Raw genomic sequence first — 20,548 nt, 5'->3', positions numbered from 1 at the left:
CTTAGAAGTTTGAGACCAGCCTGAGCAAGATTGAGACCCCGTCTCTACGAAAAATAGAAAAATTAGTCAAAATTAATCTTGGCACATGCCTTTAGTCCTAGCTACTTAGGAGGCTGAGGCAAGAGGATGGCTTGAGCCCAGGAATTTGAGGTTACAGTGAGCTATGATGATGCCCCTGCACTTTACCAGGGGCAACAGAAGGAGACTCTGTCTCAATAAACAAAATAATTTTAAAAATAAATAAAATATTAGGAGAAAAGGCAAATTTTGTCCTGAGTAAACATGTAAATGTTGGTTTTAGCTGAGCATTGCACCAAAACTGTGGTTAGACATACTAGCTTTGAGGATAAGATCTGAAGCTTGCTGCTGTAAACGTTCTCTGGCAGCTGCTAGCTCACTTTCCACTTCTTTGTGCTTGCTTAATAAGGCCATTTCTCCCTCCTTGGCTTCATCAAGCTGTTTTTGAAGAACCTAAGAAAGATTAAATAGCCATTATTAAAATGCAAGAATGGGCCGGGCGTTGTGGCTCATGCCTGTAATCCTAGCACTCTGGGAGGCCAAGGCGGGCAGATCCTTTGAGCTCAGGAAAGAGCGAGACCCCGTCTCTACCAAAAATAGAAAAATTAGCTGGACATGGTGGCGCATGCCTGTAGTCCCAGCTACTGGGGAGGCTGAGGCAGAAGGATTGCTTGAGCCCAGGAGTTTCCAGGAGTTTGAGGTTGCTGTGAGCTAGGCTGATGCCACGGCACTCTAGCCGGGGCAACAAAGTGAGACTCTGTCTCAAAAAAAAAAAAAAAAAAAAAAGCAAGAATGATACTAATACAATACAAACAATTTATTTAAATTATAAACATCAGCTTTCTCTCATCTGGAAGTCATACCTTACCTTGAAGGTACCTTGGTGAAAAAAATAAAATAAAAAAAAAAATAAAAGAAGTCATACTTAAATCTGTAAGTAGTGGTGAAATTTATAACTTGATATTTTCACAAGCTATATAACCCAATCAGGAAATGCTATTTTACCCTTTCTAAAACATTCTAAGGCACAGATATTAAAAAACATAGCTAAGACATTTTCTATGCCAACAAAACAAAACTTACAGAGAATTTTTGGCTCCCCCTCCCAGACTTGTGCCATACCTCTATTAAATTCAGGTTTATAAAAGAATCAATTTTTTGATCAATGTCTAAATATCAACTAATGGGCAAACCATTATTAATGAAGGGAAAAGAAAAAACACAAACTTTAAGCCTAATATTTTAACTCTCCCAAACCACTTCTGGAAAATATTAACATATTAAATAAATAAAATACTTTTATAAATATCAATAACTTTTAAGTTAATCTTTCTGGGCCCTTAATATCTGAAATTCTGAAATAATAGCTATAGGGCAATAAAAATTATCCCTTCATTGATTTTTCTCAGAAAGGAAAAGGCAAAATGGAAAAAAAGAAGAAGTTTATATGTTATGTTGTGAATGAAAAGAAGCTGATCCTATGCCAGCCAGACTACTTTCCAGTCTACAAAATTAATATATCTAAAAGAGAAAACTGGGAAAAGAAATCCATGTGTTGTCTGTAATATTCTTTACTTACCTGAACATTGTTCTCTGCTGTAGCAAGTGCCATCTCAAGCTTTTGGCATTTGTCAAGAAGACTTCCAGCTTCATCCTGTACCATCTGTAACTCTGTCTTTAATTTTCCTATGGTTTTTCGTAAAATTGCTTCTTGTCCTTGAAATTCTTTTCTAAGATCAGCTTCCTTTTCTTTGCTGGCCTGTAGGCTTTCCGCTGTAAAAAGCTGTGACCTTTTCAAAGTATCAAGTTCACGTTCATAAAAGGACTGAGCTTTTTTCAACTTGCCTTCATAATCTTCAATTAGTTTTTTCTGTTCAAGTCTAAGCTCTTCAAGTGTTTTGTTTAAGGTCTCCACCTCCAGTCTGTGCAGTTCCTCTGCCTTCTCCTGCCCTTTATTGACTGAGGAGTTGTGATCCTGCTGTGACTTCAATAGCTCCTGGATCTCCTGTCTGTGAGCAGTCTGCAAATCTTCAAGTGCCAATCTTTTGTCTTTCTCAAACTGTACTTGAAGTTGTCCAAAGCTCCGTAATCTTTCTTCAAATTTCCTTCTAATCTCTTCCACCTCTCTAGACATGGTCACTATGCGTTGGACATGCTGGGCTTCTGCACAGAGTTGCATGTCCTCAACTCTGTGCTTATAAGCTTCAAATTCTGTCAAAGCCTGCTGCTTCATTTTTATATGATCTTCTAATGATGCTTCTAAAACTTGAATCTTTCTCTTAAGGTCTAACTCCTCTGTCACTTTGCTTTTATATTGCAATATTTTTTCTCTTGTTTCTGCAAGAATTTGTTGGATTTCTTCTTCATGAGCATCTTTGAGGGCTTGAATTGCAGCTTCATGCTCATCATTTTTAGTGTTCAAAGCATATATTACCTGCATGGTTTTGAAGAAGGGAGAGGAACTGAGTAAATCATATTCTTTTCTAATTTGTAGTTAATTCTTTCATTTGGATTGATATTTTTCTATGCACACAATATTGGCTACAGTAAATGTTAAACACTGAAGCTTGATGCAACTGTTTTTGTACTCGGATTTGCTTAGCAAATTTCTATTTTAGCATAATCTTAAGATTTGTATTTGAAGACTTTTCAGTTATGATTTTAAAGCATTCAAAATTAAGACAGTTTTACTATTAATACAAATGAAACAGTGGGGAGGAAGGGGACAAAGGAAGCCACCTGGCCTAAGAGAAAAGAGTTCTCCTACTGGGGACGATGCAGGGGATCAGAAGAACAACCCTCATCATAAGTCTCTGCCCTACACTAGTGTCCTAGAGGTAAGAGAAGCTTCCACATGACTGGAAGCTCTAGGCCCTAATCTTCCCAAAAGCCTCTTTTATCTGTTTAATGGCTTGCTTAAATATTTTAACTTTTGAAATTGTCTTTTCCAATTCCCCTGTGGTTTGCTTTTAAAGCTGATCCTTTTCTCTCCCAAGTTTCTAGTGGTGTCTTTACAAAATCCCATTAGTGCTTTTCATATATCAAATGCTACAGTTTTACTCACTGCCTAATTTTCCCTCTGCCTCTAGGCAAGCCTGATTCCTCAAGCCAGAGTGTTTTTTCTTTTTTCTTAAACCATCCATGGAATGAGAGTCAGAGTGTTTTGAGTACAGGCCTTCATTTTCATTTTAGTTCTCAGGTTTTAATGGTTCCACTGAGATTTCTCAACCTTAATTCCAAATGACAACACAGTCCCTGTAGAGTAACACACTCCTTTCCTCCGTTCCTTGGATGCCCTCCACATTACCACTGTGGTCAAATAGTGCAATATTCATGACTGTTATTTAAGGTTTAGAGATGTGCCCACTTTCCTTCTCCTGAAGTAAAAAGAAGTAAACACTATACAATCCAAGAATCCAGAAGCTAAAAACCAGTTTCCTGGAGATTTGCTTATTTTAATGTGATCTTACCTGGCTGTAGAAATGAATTCCGGCACCAGATACCAGAAACTGCAATGAAGATGCAAAAGTATTGCCATTTTTGTAGAGAACTTATTCATGCAGCTTGAGGCAACTGAGGCAGACTGCCTGGCTCTCCAATAGCCCTGGTAACCCCAGATCCTACTTGCTAAAGATAGGCTATCACCCTTTCAGACTGAAGCTGCACTTGCAGAAGGAACAATACATATCAAAAGCCTACACCAATGGAGGGGGGTTACTTTGTCTACACAGGGCTTTGTCTTCCAGACCCAGTGTTCTGTCCACATACTCACTTGGTCTGCCATAACTATTATGGATATAATCATACCAATGGTAAAAAGATTGAGAGGTGGCAAGAACCCATCTGTCTTGCCACAGCTACCCCTTTTTCTGCAAGGTTCATAGGCAAATATGTACACAGAAGTGTTTATTCATAGTCTCTAATTCCAAATCCCAAATTATGTCCCTAATGAGTTAATACCAATCTGTGGAGGATGCCTTTCATTTATGCCTTTCATTTATTCATCATTAAATATTTATATACTACTTCCTAATATCAAAGGCAATAGTAAATATTAACCTGATATTTTCTAATACACAGCCCATATTCAAGTTTACCAAATTATTCCAATAGAGAAATTTATAGCAGCTTTTCCTTGTCAATGCCTAGATCCAATCAAGGATCCTAATTGTACTGAGTCATCATATCACTTCAGTATTTTTAATATGGGGAAAAAAGGAAAACAACAAACTAAGCCCTCTTTTATTTTCTCATATTTTGTGACAGGGACATTTTTGAAGAGACCAGACTGGATGTCTTGTAGAAGGCATAAACTTTTACAATCTTTACAGTTTTATAGTTTTTAATGTCAGGTTTCTACTTGTAGAAATCTTGTGTTTTCCCAACCCATCCTATCTACTAGCTTAGAGGACCTGACATCGCATTATGAGGGCACATTTTATTAGTCTGCTTTTCCTATATTACCCTTTCCCCCCACCCTATTCTAAATTAGTGTCCTTCTTTTGTAACACCCTACTCAGTTTAAAGCCACTAAAAAATAAGAACAAAAACAGACGATGAATTTAATTTTCTTTATAAAAGGTTTAGTCCCTCAGACAAACCTTTCTACCTCTGTATGCAAGCCCTTTACGGGGGCTTGCCTGAGTAATAACAGCCATGTCAGTGGATGACCTGCCTTTTCTTTTCCTGAGCAGAGTTTGTAAGCCAAAGGCTAGGCACGAACTGTTCACAACTATGGCGGGAAATTTTTTAAGAGGCTGTGAGTGTTAGAGAAACAAAGCAAATGGCAGACTAGACTTTCAAGAGGATTCTAACAGTCTTTTACAATAAAATGTAAGATGTAAAGCTTTTTAACCTATAGTCTAAAAAAATATTCAATCAAATATTCATTTTCCATTAATGGATATAGAACAGGCTCTACCAGGGAGGTACACTGAAGATGTGGAATTCAAGGTGAGAAGAATGGAAACAGATCCTTCCCACATAGAACTGTTCAGCCCTGGGAATGAATTAATTCAATTTTTTTTCTTGGTCCCATTTCTTTTGTTTGAATTAAAAAGGAAACATTTTTTTAAAGGCTGTTCTTCATATATTATATAATCAAATTAATTCCAGCAATAGACTTGTGTCCAAATAAAACATTAACAAGGCAGTTAACAAAAAGAGCTCATTTAATTTATTTAAGCCAAGGGCACTATAAAACCCACATTTTAAAATCCAGTTGCTTTGAGAAATAATTACCTTTAAAGACATGCTTGCTACATGTTTCTATAATTATTGTTGGAAAAATCTTTTGGAAAATATTTATAACGTACTATAAAGTTGGAGTTGTCTTCCTGTATGGTAATGTAGAATACATGTGTCTCCTCAAAAGATTTAACTTGAATTCTGAAAGAGGCAATAGAAGTCTTACTATACAGCTATGGCTCAGGACCCATGCCATGGGATCTGTGTTACCAAACTTTAGCAAAACAATCAAATCATCAGCAAACTTTTCACGAATACTACTCAATACTTTTTTATATGCATTCTGGCAAAGAAAAGTACGAGTGTTCTTAATCTTACTTAAGTAAGACTGCTCAAAATAAACATACACAAAATAATGGTAGACAATTTTAAATAATATATATTTAATGTCAAGCTGTAGAGAGAATACAGAATACTGTACAAAGCAAGAGAAGTTTTCAATAGAAAGAACTAGATGAGACTTGCAGTAACTAGAAAGACTTGAAAGGGCAAAAGCAGTTGTAGAGAACTGTGAGGAAAGCAACTTGAGTTAGGGTCCAAGATACGAATGATTTTGGTGGTTGGTATGGTCTGATAGTCCTCAACACAGAGAGGGTAAGTGCCAGGGAAAGCCAGTTAAAGTTAAAAAGTTACTGCAATGTAATTGGGAAAATGGGTCTCTGTAGTAATTTTAAGATATTTACAATCCATATATATTTTTCTTTTGTATGTCCACAATGCTGCTGGACAATAATTCTAAGACATATATTTTTTCCACATTTAAACATTTCTTAAATTGGGATGCATCATACAATTAATTGCATATCACAGTTTAATTGACAGCATTTTTTTCCTTAGAGGCACATAAAATAATGATGCATCTTAAAAAATCAACCATTGCTATGAATCAAGAGTGCTGTGAAGCCGTTAGGAAAAATGGATGAATGAAATGTTTTATGTTGAAAGTAGAACATAACTCATTCTCAACTCTACAAATAAATTGCCTGAACTACTCATTCAGAAGGAACAGAAGAGAGTAGCTGGTCTCCCACAGGGAAGGGGCAGGGACATCTCTAAATTGAGTCCTGACAGAAAGTTGAGATTTTAAATCAGAGAGACCAAATGAAACATTGGAAAGGCAAAAGCAGGATCAAAAACAAAAAAAGGGAGAAATCAGAAGTCAGGAGTCAGAACTCAGAAGAGAACTGGAAAGTAAGAAAGCAAGCTGAAACAAGCCACGGAGGGTCTCTGAGCAATCACTGCCTTCAGTGTTAATTCACCAGTGGGTGCCTGAGCATGTCAAGACTGTTTAAAAGCATATAACTAAAGAAGACACAAATGGAAGAGTGGTCCAATTTTTTAGGTTTCAAAGATAATCAATATGCTTCCATCCACATTCTCCTAATCTTCTCTATATGTAGCACACTCCTCCTTCTGGTCCAAACATACATCCTCTGCTCCTTTTATTTCCTCCTCTTTCTCCTTAACCTACAACTTTGGGGATTCTACTGAAACTTCTTCCTTAGAAAGTTTATCTATCCTATTCCCTTTTAGGCAGATGACTCTCAAATCTACAATTCTGAGCCTTTCACATAATGTTTATGTACTGAATGTGTGTAAGAGTTCACATGAATATATGCAATTGAATTCATCATTTCTTCTTATGCAAACAAGCAATCTCAAGTTTTTTCTTTTTGTCTTTTCTATTGTCATAGTATTCTCCCAATCCTCTGACCTTAAAATCCATTATTAATTTTCAGTGACCAATGTGTACTGACTCATCTTCTAATTCTCCCTAGCCATCCATTCCCTATCATTGTGTTGGTCTAGGCTCTTCGTAACCAAGGCTACAGTTATTAGAAAAGGTCCTTGGTGTTTCTCCTGGCCTCAGGTATCTCTGCTCCCATCCCTCCTGTCTACCATTAAACTAACCATCCTAAAGCATAATATTTGTTACATAATTTTTTTATGGTCAAAACCCTATAGGATTCTGCCAAATGTCTTATCTTTTATGACAGCAAAGGCATCCAGACTTTGTGGTCAGACAAAACCTGGGTTTGAATCCCTGGCGCTACTTGTATAATCCTAGCCAAGTTATTCAACTCTAAGTATCTATTTCCTTATAAGTAAATTAGGAAGATTAGAACCTACTTCAAGGGGTTCTTATAAGGATTACCTGAAATTAGGTATTGAAAGCATCCCTTATAGTGTGTGGCCCATCACATGACTTCAATAAATGGTATTTAACATTCTTTCCTGAATTACCCATCCAATGTAACTACATATTTTCTTACCAAAACAGATGCTCTGTTCCAGTCAGGTTGGCTTTTCCTAAAAAGACCTTAGTTTTTCTAGCCACAGTGAGATGGTTCATTTTGTTGCTAATTCTAATATCCATACCCATGAAATGTTATTCTCCTTGTTCTCCCTACCTTACACAACTCTTACTCACCCTTCAAAAGCATCTCAAGTCTTGTTTCCTTTTTGCAGTCATTGTCATAAGTCCAAGCCTATACAATCTCTTTCTTGCCAGCTCTCCAAAGCTACCCTTCTAGAAACCCTGACTGGGACCTACATGTGTTGTCTTGTATCATGCAGTCTAACGTTTAAATATGTGGTCCTATATTATTTCACATGTGTAAATTTTGTCTCTATAAATAGAATAAAAGCTCATTAATAGCAGGGAGGTAATCTGTCTGCTGACAAATACCCATTAAATCATAATAATTTAAGATAAACAAGCTTCGTAGGGAATACAACAATATATTCGTCATCTTTTAATCTATCTGCTATCCTAAAGTTTATTAACAAAATGTTTGATTTATTGAAAACATACTAAGGAAATAGCACTGAATTCAGGTCTTTTATAAGCCAGCAGGACAGCACAATTTTTGATATTAGTTATAGTTTAATTTGATAGTACAACTTCACTGTTTGCTATCTGACAAATACAAACATCTACACTATTCTTGAATAAGATGAAGACACCAAGACTGCATTTTGCCTTTTGGAATAAAAAACGGTAACATTTCTCAAAGAATAAAAATGTTTTTAAAAATGTTAATAAGATAAGCTAATTATAGCTGTATACACACACACACACACACACACACACACAGAATAAGTATGTAAAATAGTATTCACGAAAAATTGGCAAAGCCATTTCTATTTGTGTTTTATACTATAGAAGACATTGATATCATAAGGTTCGAATTTCAAAACTTTATTTCCAAAAATCAACTAGCAAGAAAATGAAGTCAAGAATACCTTTTTCTCCTCTTGGAAAGCACTCTAAAGCAACAAAGCAAATAAGAAAGAGAAACGTAAACTCTGTCTTATATAAAACTACAAGACATCTTCACCTGAACCTTGATATGTCAGGACAGAAAGTAAATGCAGAAGTAGTAAATGGTTGTCAGAATGGAAGAAGATAAAACTAAGCATTGAGAGAGAGAAAACCATTGAGGAAAAAGGTGATTTGCCCAGAATAGCCCTGAAAAGCATGGGCCCAGGGGAAGGTAGATCAGGGGCTGATAATAGGGAGGAGAGGTGGCTTTCAAGTTTTTAAAGAGCAGTTAAATCCCCAAGTCATCACCTGGATCAGACAGGAAATTAATTTCCCCCTGTGCTTAGTAAAAAAGAGAGAATAAAAGAGAGAAAGTGAGCTATAGCAGCTCCAGGCTTGGGGACACTGGGCACAGTGGATGGCAGGGATGAGGTCTGAGACTAAGAGCAGAGGGATTCAGTGAAAAATCTCACAAGCCATAGACTGGGAGAAAATATTTGCAAAAGTAAAGGACTGTTATCTAAAATGCAAAGCTTAAAACTCAAAGATAAGAAAATGAATAATCTGATTTAAAAATAGGCAAAAGGGTTTGGGGTAGGGGTAGATTCACATCTTAGGGTTGTGACAGAGGGAATACCTTTAACCCTTTTCAGGGAAAGGCAAAGATATACAATGTAACCCAAAGGTCAAAAAAAGGAATAAAAAAAAAAAAACTTTTATCGGGTGGTGGGCAGATGGGATGGGGGCGAAGGGGAAGGATATATACTTACAAAAGAGGTGCGATGCACACCACCTGGGGGTAGGACATGCTTGATGTTTTGGTAAGGCGGGGGAGGGGGAAGAATGGCAGGGGCAATATATGTAACCCTAACAATATTTGTACCCCCATATTATGATAAAATAAAAGAAAAAAATAGACAAAAGATCTTAATAGACACCTCACCAAAGACATGCACGTGGCAAATAAGTATATGAAAACATGCTTAACATCATTAGGGATTTGCAAATTAAAACAAGATACCACTACATAGAATGGCCAAAATCTAAAACACTAACAACACCAAATGCTGATGAAAATATGGAAAAATGGGAACTCTCAGTCATTGCTTGTAGGAATATTACAGATAGTTTTGGAAGACAGCTTCGTAATATCTTACAAAAAGTAAACACATTCTTATAATACAATCCATCAATTGCACTCCTTGGTATTTACTCAAATAAGTTAAAAACTTACGTCCACACAAAAACCTGCACACGGATATTTACAGCACACGGATGTTTATAGCAGCTTCATTCAAAATTGCTAAACTTGCTAAAATGTGGAAGCAACCAAGATGTCCTTCAGTAGATGAATGGATCCAGACACTCAATATTATTCAGTGATAAAAAGAAATGAACTAAGAGCAGAGGGGTGTCTGCAACTGTGGACGGTAATCTCATGGGATGCCACAAAAAACTACACATTCCCATCCTACGTCCTGATGGCCACCCATACACCCAACAGAGGTGACTGAGAGGAAAAAAGACTGACAACCACCTACTGCTTTAATAAATACAAAGTTAAGGGCCAATAAAATTAATTCAGTAATTAAAGAGAAGAAATGCTATGCCAACCTATTTTATAAGCATAAGAATTCTGAAATGTAACAGTAGTAGCCCAAACTAAACTCTAAGAGAAGTGTCTGTGTTTTGAAATATTTTTTCTGTTGTCTCCCATGACAATAAACATTTTCAGGTCTCAATTTACTTCTCAGCAGGAACTACACACAGTTTAATGAGACGAATATTATGATGCTCTCCCTACTGAGAAAATCTCAGTGCCATTATGAAAGGATTTGAAGGTAATGAAGTTCTAGGAAAGAACTTTAAAGTTCTCAATGTTCAAATCCTTTAGAGAAAAAAAAGTCATATTTAATTTAACAACAACCTGCCCTAATACATCCTCTTTCTACTATCCCAACTCCATTTTTTTTTTACAGACAATTTTAAAGAAAATATGTAACCCTGAAAGGGAAGCTAAGGTAAATGACTAAATTACAATAAAAATAAATCATGCTTTGGCAATTACACACAATAATTCAGAATTGTTTTACGCTGTTCAGGCTGCTCTAACAAAAACACCATAAACTAGGTGGCTTATAAGCAGCAGAAATTGATTTCTTACAGCTGTAGAGGCTGGAAAGTCCAAGATCAAGATGACAGCAGATTTGGTGGCTGATCCAAGGGCCTGCCCCTCATAGATGGTGTCGTCTACGTATTCTCGCATGGTGGAAACAGCAAATGAGCTCCCTCAGGCCTTCTTTTATAAGGGAAGTAATTCCATTCATGAGGGCTCTACCCTTATGACCTTATCACCTAATAAAGGCCCCATATTTCTTAATACTACTGAATTGGGGATTAGGTTTCAACATAATGAATTTTGGGAGACACAAACATCAGACCATAGCAAGAGTGTTCCAAAGTGTGACATGGTAGATGACTTTAGGTAATCAATATTTTTACTTAATATTTATGCATTTATTTTAATGGTCATTAGAAAAAAACATAAGTAGCCCACCAAATCTATGAAGTCATATTAGCTACTCTTAGGATAAGGATTAAAGTAAGCAGAGGAATTTACACAGACTTCTTGCCCTAAAGCCCTATACTCAGGCACACTCATGTTTTGGGTAATGAGTAACTGAACCTTATAACAATTTTTTACAAATAATAGCTTTGAGATATATTTCACATACCAGAAAATTCATTCCTTTAAAGTATACAGTTCAGTGGTTTTGAGCATGTTCACGAGGTTGTACAATTAACACCATCAAATTCCAGAATATTTTCATCACTCTAAAAAGAAACCCCATAACCGTCAGCATTTCTTCCCACTACACCTTTCCCCCAGCTCCTTGCAACTGTTAATCTATGTTATGTCTCTATGGATTTGCCTATTCTGGATGTTTCATAGAAATGGAATCATATAATATGTGGCCTTTTGTGTCTGGCTTCTTTCACTTAGCATAATGTTTTCAAGGCTCTTCCATGTTGTAGCATGTGTCAATATTTCATTCCTTTTTATAGCTGAATAATATCCTATTGTATGTATATACCACATTTTGTTCATTCATCAGTTGATGGACATTTGGGTTGTTTCCCCTTTTTAACAACTACAAAAACGTAATGCTGCTATGAACATTTGTATACAAGTTTGTGTGTGCACATGTTTTCAATTTTCTTGGATATATCCCTAGGAGAACTGCTCGGTTATATGGTAACTCTGTTTAACCTTTTGAAAAATTGCCAGCTATTTTCCAAAGTGACTACACCACGTAACAAACCCACTAACAATGTAAAAGTGTTCCAATTTCTCCACAGCCTCACCAACACTTTATTGTCCATTTTTAATTACAACCATCCTAGTGGTGTGAGTAGTATCTCATTATGGTTTTTACTTGCAAGTCTCTAATGACTAGTGGTGGTTACCTAATTCTTTGAAATATGCACAGTACAGATATATGTATCCCTGGTGTAAAATTTCACATACTACATTTCTTTGGGCATTACAACATACTTTGTGGCCCTCTGAAACTTTCTATAGTGCTGTGTTTCAGCATGGGCTCCAACCCTTTTCCACTCTTGTCTTGGCTACCTGCTCAAAGACATGTCCCTTGTCCAATAAACCTGCTCTCTTCTTTCTCCTCCTACAAAGTCCACAATCTCCACTTCTTCTCTGAGGCCTGGTCTTTATTAGATCCCTGCTCCCATTTGTTATCAGGTATAAATGAGAAATGGGATATAATAAACACATAAAGAGGAGTTTAGATGTGATGTGGTAAACCAGTGGTCCCCAACCATTTTGGCACCAGGGATCAGTTTCATGGAAGACAATTTTTCCATGGACCAGGAGTGAGGGAGAGATGGTTTCAGGATGATTCAAGCACATTATATTTACCGTACAGTCAAACCTATCTGCTAATGATAATCTGTATTTGCAGTCACTCCCCAGTGCTAGCATCACTGCCTCAGCTCTACCTCAGATCATCAGGTACTAAACTCTCATAAGCAGCGTGCAACCTAGATCCCTACATGCCAGTTTACAATAGGGTTCATGTTCCTATGAGAAATCTAATGCCACCACTGATTTAACAGGAGGTGGAGCGTATGAGGTGAGATTAGTAATGGGGAGTGGCTGTAAATACAGATGAAGCTTTGCTTGCTAAACTGCCGCTTACCTCCTGCTTTGTGGCCCAGTTCTAACATGCCATGAACCAGTACTGGTCTACAGCCCGGGGACTGGGAAGCACAGTGGTAAACAACAAAGAAAAATAAGTACTTGTGCAGAGGATCACATTTATTAATATTATTAATTTATTGACAATAAATTTTATAATAAATTAATATTTAATATTATTGATTTATTAATATTAATTTATTGATATTGTCATATCACTATGCAAGATAAACTGAAATAGAAGAGTATGAAAGTCAGGAAACTTTGCAAAAATAAGGTCTACATTGATTCCTGGGGGAATGGAAATGAAAGGAAAAATCTAAAAGATATTCCAAAGGAAAAAATCAAGATACTTAAAAATAAAAAGAAAGAGAAGAGGAAAATTTAATTCCAAAGTTCTACTCTAAAAGAGTGGATTTAAGGTATGGTCAGACAAAATGCTACAGTTAAGAAAGGAAATTAGGTTTTTTGAGTTTTTTATGTATTCTTTGGCATATGGGGGATGCCTGATGGAGAAGATGATTAATTTGATTTTGGACATGTAGTACTAAGCTGATGGCAGATAACAGTTTCAAAAGATGAAATAGATAAAAGCTTCTTCTTTTTTTTTTTTTTGAGACAGAGTCTCACTTTGTTGCCCAGAGTAAGTGGGCAACTCACAGCAACCTCAAACTCCTGGGCCCAAGCGATCCTTCTGCCTCAGCCTCCTGAGTGGCTGGGACTATAGGCATGTGCCATCATGCCTGGCTAATTTTTTCTCTATATTTTTAGTAGGCCAATTAATTTCTTTCTATTTTTTAGTAAAGATGGTGTCTTGCTCTTGCTCAGGCTGGTTTCGAACTCCTGATCTTAAGTGATCCTCCCGCCTCGGCCTCCCTGAGTGCTAGGATTACAGGCGTGAGCCACTGCGCCGGGCCCAATAAAAGCTTTCTTAAATAAACCTGGAGTGCCACCATCCCACAGCAACATTTTATGATCACCAGAATGTATTTCTTGTCTTATCCACATATATTATTCAGCATTGGGCATCAAATTAACTGGCTACTAAATCATGGTTATAGTACAAAGTTACTTTATCAACTCATCACTAAAATCTTCAAATATTTCCAAGGTTAAAACTATTCATATACAATATACTAGGAATTTCTTTCCTTTGAATTTGGGCATTCACAGCATTCCAACCATTTATACTGTGATATAATAAAGACGAGACAAAAACAGAAAAGCTCAACTATCATAAACATCAGTATTGGAACAACTAAATCACTAACCTTCTTAGATTGTACTCCCATTGGACTATATTCCATATAAGCCTGGTCTTCAGAATCTACAAAGAACTCAAGCAAATCAGTAAGAGAAAATCAAATAACCCCGTAAAAAGTGGACAAAAGACATGAACAGAAACTTTTCAAAAGAAGACAGACTTATGACCAATCAACATATGATAAAATGATACCATATGATAAAATCATTAGGGAAATGGAAATCAAAACCACAATGAGATATCACCTAACTCCAGTGAGAATAGCTTTTATCAAAAAGTCCCAAAACAATAGATATTAGAATGGATGCAAAGAGAAGGGAACACTTACATACTGTTGGTGGGACTGCAAACTAGTACCACCTGTATGGAAAGTAGTATGGAGATACCTCAAAGAACTAAAAGTAGCCCTACCATTTGATCCAGCAAACATACTGTTGGGTATTTACCCAAAAGGGAAAAAAAGCCATTTTATTAAAAAGATACTTGCACTCAAATATTTATTGTAACATATTTTACCATCAAAAAGATGTGGAATCAACCAAAGTGCACATCAATACATGAGTAGATTAATAAAATGTGGTATATGTATACCATGGAGTACTACTCAGCCATAAAAAATGGTGAATTAATATATTTTGTAACAATCTGGATGGAACTCGAAACCATTCTCCTAAGTGACAAGAATGGAAAAACAAAAACTACATGTACTCATTATTAAACTGGAACTAACTGATCAACACTCACGTGCACATATGGAAGTAAAACTCAACAGAAATCAAGCAGGTGGAAGGAAGCAGAAGGGGACAGGTAAAATCACACCAAACGCGTAGAATGTACATTATCTGGGTGATGGGCACATTTACAACTTTGACTCAAACTGTACAAAAGCAATTCATGTAACCAAGACATTTGTACCCCCATAATATTAGGAAATTAAAAAAAAAAAAAGCCTGGTCAGGTGGACACTCACTAGTGTGCTAAAGATGGGTTTCTTCCTTCCTGACACAACCACTACTTATGTCACCAACTGCTCCTTTCTCAAAGGGGCTAAGAGGATAGAAATAAGAGCTTAACCATATTGAAAAATTTATTCCACAATATGGTTAAAAATTAATGTAATACAACTTGAAACCAGTAAAGGCTGCCGCCCAAATATATACATATACACTATTCCCACTGAAGTAAAGGTCCAAAATCTTGGAATTAACCTCCAATGGCCTTGAAATTACAGTTCCTCTTTCTTATTGTCTCAAAAGGTAAACGGCTGGCAAGTGACTGAGCAGTGACAATATTCAAAGTGCACATCATTAAATGGCATAAGTTCTAAATCTGCTATACTTATGATACTATTTTTTATTATCATATATCTAAGAATGCCTGTGTTAAATTCGAGTATGGGACCAAAGAAAAGTGTCTCTGCTAATTAGGAGATTCTATATTTGTATTTAAAATGACAAAGGAGAGCTCCTTCTTAATGCATATTAGGTTACTTAACCAGCTCTAATTTTCTTTTTTTACTGGCTTAAAAATATATGGCTAATCACCAAAAGAGTTATAAACATGGGTTAATTTGTTCTCCTATTCCCAGAAAGTGTACGTTGCGGCAGACTATATTTTCTGATGATGGCCACAATATTTTCCATCCCACATGCTCTTCTGCAATGTGACACTGCCACTCCCTCATCAAGAAGCAGAGTCCATTTCTCCTCTTTTTGAATCTAGGCTGACTTTAATGATTCACTTACAACTAAGAGAACATGATAAAAATGTTACTGAATGACTTCTGAGCCTAAGCCAGTAGGAGCCTTGCAGCTTCTTTTTCAGTTTCTGGAAGACTCAGTCAGTCTCTAGTTGCTCCCACGGTGTGAAAAGCTTAAGTTACATGGAAAGGACAGCATAGGTCCTCTGATTAACTGGTCCAGCTGAGCGCAGCTTTCAAGTCATCCAGGTCCAGATGTCAGATCAGTATAGGAGTCATCTTGCAAGGGGATTTACCAATCCCGGCTGTTTGAACTCCCAGCTGAACCAGTCACACCCAGCCATTTGAGTCTTCTATTCTGAAAAGCACAGACATCACGGAGCACAAAGCACCCTGTTGTCTCTTGGCTGAATTCCAGACCCCCAAATTCGTGAACATAATAAAATGGTTGTTGTTTTACATAAGAATTTTAGGTGCTGTGAAAGGCAGAGAACCACAGTAGCAACAAACAACTGGAATACATGTTAGATAACATGGCCATTCCCCTCACTTTAATGATCACATTTTTCTTTCTCTTTACTAAAATTTTATTTCCAATTAATTTCTTGCCAACAATAAATGTCCACTGTTAATTTTCCACTTATTTTGACAGTTCAATTTTAAAAACCATCATATCCAACAAAACCATCTCCTAGGGTTTGGTTTCCAGCTTATTTGCTTTAAAAGCTTCTTTCTCAACATCCTCTCCATTTATTGGAATTACTTCAGTTTTTCACCCTTCCAATCTATGTTTGAATTAGGTCATGACTAAAGACATAATTACTTGAAGCAAAATGTTGCGCACCCAACTATAACCATGATAAGGAAACATTCTGTCAGGCATAGAAACTATTCAGCACTTATCATAAAAAAAGCATTGTACCAGTATAACATGTTAAACATTATAAATGCTTTATTAATGAGTTGGTTATATATCTACTCTCATCCACAACTATTATTTTGCCAGAAAAGCACATTTTAATATTTTTAACAAAACAAATTGTTTGATATAGAACTTTAATATAAACTCTTCAAGCAAATGTATTTTTATAAATATAGTCTATTTGGTAAGTTGCTACTATATTTAATAGGCATAAATTGTTCACTCACAAATCATAGCGTAAAAAAATGAAGCTTCTATTTTCTTGACAGAACTTCATTTCCTATGTGACTCTTTGTAACTATTTGGCAGAAAAAAACTTAATCCTGCTGCCTCTAAATGTTCAATCACTTATAAAGCTCAGACTTTCAAGAAGGTGTTCAGTTAAAATAAGGGGTAGTCATCCCAGTTACAATTCAAAGCTCCCTCACAGAACTCTTTCTCTCCTAGTATCACTTCTATTTTCACCCTGCTCAGCTGTGGCCTTTCAGGGTGGCTCTCTGGGGATTATTCTACTTTCTTACTAACATACATTAAAAGTAAAAAGCTATGTATCTGGTCAGTATTACCCTTTTGCTGGTTCTATAAGGTGGAATGGAAAAACATGGGCCAAGGCAGCTAAAGGCACTGGCAAACAATGGCTGAAGTAATAGCACAAGTTTAGTCCAGGACAGATAAAGAATGAAGAAAGGAGAGTCTGATGAACAGGGAGAAAATGAAGGGGCTGAAAGACAGAACAGACTGGAGAATGGGTGAAATTTGAAAAAGGAAGGGAGAACTGAAAGGTTAAGAAGTTCATTCATTTAATCAACAAATATTTACAGAATACTTTCCATCTGGAGTTTAAGATTGAGTGGAAAAGGTGTATGTGTAGCTTGAATAAAAATGAAGATCACAGAATTTGAAAAGGTCAAGAAATGTGAGACTAGGATGTTAGATGCATCCACGGGCAGTGACTGCTCAGAGTGGGAAGCACCAAGGAGAGGTGTAGGCAGAAGAGCCAGCTGGCCTAACCCTAAAGAATTGTATTTGCATATGGCTGAGGAGTAACAATTTATAACTCCAGTGATCCTCCTGCCTCAGCCTCCCAAAATGCTGGGATTACAGGCTTGAGCCACTGTGCCTCACCTCTAAAAGATATTTAGATTGTAATAAAATGTCATATCCAGATTTGATTAAATATCAACAAAAAGGTGGAAACCTAAAAAAGAAATTCCATATACCTAGTAAATAGGAGAATGTTGGTATTTTTATGTATGTTATTCATTATTTTTAAGATGATAGAACTGGGCATAGTGGCTCATGTCTGTAATCCCAGCACTTCAGAAGGCTGAGGCAGGAGGATTGCTTGAGGCCAAGAGTTTCAGACTGGTCTGAGCAACATAGAAGCAAAAAAAAAAAAAAAAAAAAAAAAAAAAAAAAATTTATTTGGGCATGGTGGCGTAAGCCTGTAGTCCCAGCTACTCGGGAGGCTAAGGCAGGAGGATTGCTTGAGCCCAGAAGTTTGAGCTTGCAGTGAACTATGATAATGATACTGCTCTCTAGCCTGGGAGACAAAGTGAGACCCTATCTCTAAAACAAAAAACAAAAAATGACAAAATATGCAGAAAATTGGTATAAACTAATAGTCAAGTTAGAAAAGTCAGTTTGATCAAATAATTTACTTAAATACATCAAAATTTTAGTGTGTTGTTTAACATTTGTTGAATACCTATAACTTTCTAGTTCCTGTTTTAAAAAAAGCTAAAGCATAATAAAATTTTACATTCTAAGACATATATCCCACCTTAGCCACATGGCTGCACAACATATTACATGTTAAATTCCAGCATCCATACTCATGTCTGGTTCTTCCCACCATTAACCGCCACCCCCAACCCACTAATTATACTCTCTGGAATCCCTGAGCCAGCATTTAAATAATAAACCAAACACACACCCAAAATAAAACTAATTCCCCACATCCTAAGAACCCCCTTTCTGCACCACTGCTTGCTCAAGCCTGGCTCTCAGTCAAAAACATGGATTCTCTTCCAACAGAAGCTATACTTTATGTACTCATCATGGGATCCAAAAATGATCTGGGTATTCACCTAGCTGCCCAAGGCTGCCTTCTAAAAAGGGCAACATGGCACAGTCAGACAAATCTAGATTCAAATCTCAGATCTTCAAGCAGCACGGCCTAGAGCAAATCACTTAACCTCCCTCACAGTCAGCTTCCTCACGAAAGCTAACATCAACCTCATGGGACTACGGTAAGCAAGAAATTGCACAGTGTAAGAAAACCACATGTAATGGTTGGTCAAAAATGGTGTTTACTGTTATTATTCCAAATCGTTATTCTTCCCTTAATGAAAAATGCTTCTTGCTTTACGACTAGTCCTATTACTCTGCTTTATCACCTGACCTGCCTTGTCATAGTAATAAACCAGCCTCCAGGTCACCATCCTCATCGGTGTAGATTTAGGAATGAGACACAAACTTCCCTTCTATCCAAACCCTGCCATTATCTTCAGAGACTTCAAAATGTATGTGGAATCCAAAATATTTGACTGATAGTCCTTTGAAGATTCCTAACTCTAATAGCCTTCACCCCCCCCCCCCATAAACATTCTCGAGACTGTACCCTGGATCTTGTTACAGCATTTTCTATCTCAGAAGTGTTAATATAGCCTCCTCTCATGCTACAACTCCTTGCCTTCATCTGTCAACCTCTAGGCCTTATCTTCACACACAACAATGGTCCTCTCAATCCTGAAATTTTATCTCAATCTGTTAGCTCCACCCTAGCCTCACTTCCTTCCCTACATAGTAACTAACAGAGGATTAACCAAACTACTCACCATAGAAGTTCTTTAACTCTCTTAAAACCCAGTTCTTTGGCTATATTCACCAGGCAAAACTCAGGCTCTGGATTGATCTTGTAAGAACCTGACTGCTTCTCTCCTCTACATCCTGAACAACAGTTCTCTCTACAGGACTGCACCGGACTTTGTGGAAAACTGCAAAGCATTCAAACAGATACCAAATACCACGTCTAACTCCTCTTGGGACAACTACATGTCTTACTGATCCTTTCATCTGTCTCTGGTCAGCTCTTTTCTCCTCCTTTCCTCAGCAACTATTCCATATGTTTTCTACTCTGCCTAAGGACTCAATCAACTACTCATGATTTTAATTATCACCTACATCATAATGACTTTAAAATTTTTTATTTCTACTATTGATCTCCATTTGACCTAGACACACATTCAAATGCTTGCTAAATATTTCTATCTGGATTTTTAATACATGGTTATCTTAAACTGTCTGAACTTAGTATGTTTCAACTCTGCTTCTCTCTTGGGGTAACCATCCTCCAAAAAGACCCCCAATGATCTCTGTCTCCAAAATATTCAAATCTTTGAGTAGCCACCTTTTCCACTGTACCATGATTGGTTTATACAACCAGATAGAATATGACAAAGGTGATAACACGTCATTCCATGTTATCATGAAAAGACTATGGCTTCCATCTTGGTCTCTTCTCCTTCCTCACCCCTCAAATAACTTGCTATGGAGAGACTCATATGGTAAGTAATTAAAGTCTTCTACTAACATCCAGAAAAGTGAACTCAAAAGTGCAACCTTCAGTCTCAATGAACTCTTCAGAGACCACAGCCCTGGCCAGCAGTTTGACTGCAACCTCATGAGAAGTCCTAAGCCAGAACCACTCAGATAAGTGCCACCTGGACTCCTGAATCTCAGAAACTGTGTTAAATAATAAATTTTTGCTGTTTTAAGCTGCTAAATTTGAGAATAATTTGTTACACAGCAGTAGATAACTAATACATGTTCTCATATTCCTATCTCAATTGACATTATCCATCTAGTCACTCATTCATGTCCTTATTCAGTCAACAAATATTTAAGTACCTCGT

At 36.8% G+C, this 20,548-nt stretch overlaps 1 protein-coding gene across 5 annotated transcripts in view; it reads right to left on the bottom strand.

Moving 5' to 3' along the window:
- Positions 1–20,548, bottom strand: part of FAM184A (family with sequence similarity 184 member A) — a 149,059-nt gene that overhangs the window by 59,644 nt on the left and 68,867 nt on the right. For all 5 annotated transcript variants that reach the window (XM_076003025.1, XM_076003024.1, XM_076003027.1 and 2 more), the window contains exons 2-3: positions 1,598–2,452; positions 336–471 (exon numbers count right to left, since the gene is read on the bottom strand). In XM_076003025.1, the coding sequence (XP_075859140.1) occupies positions 336–471; positions 1,598–2,452 (991 nt within the window). The remainder of the gene's footprint in view (positions 1–335; positions 472–1,597; positions 2,453–20,548) is intronic.

This window comes from Microcebus murinus, chromosome 5, assembly GCF_040939455.1.
Source record: "Microcebus murinus isolate Inina chromosome 5, M.murinus_Inina_mat1.0, whole genome shotgun sequence".
NCBI lineage: Eukaryota > Metazoa > Chordata > Mammalia > Primates > Cheirogaleidae > Microcebus > Microcebus murinus.
Note: the sequence above shows the minus strand (reverse complement) of the source record. Positions and strands in the feature narration are given on the sequence as shown.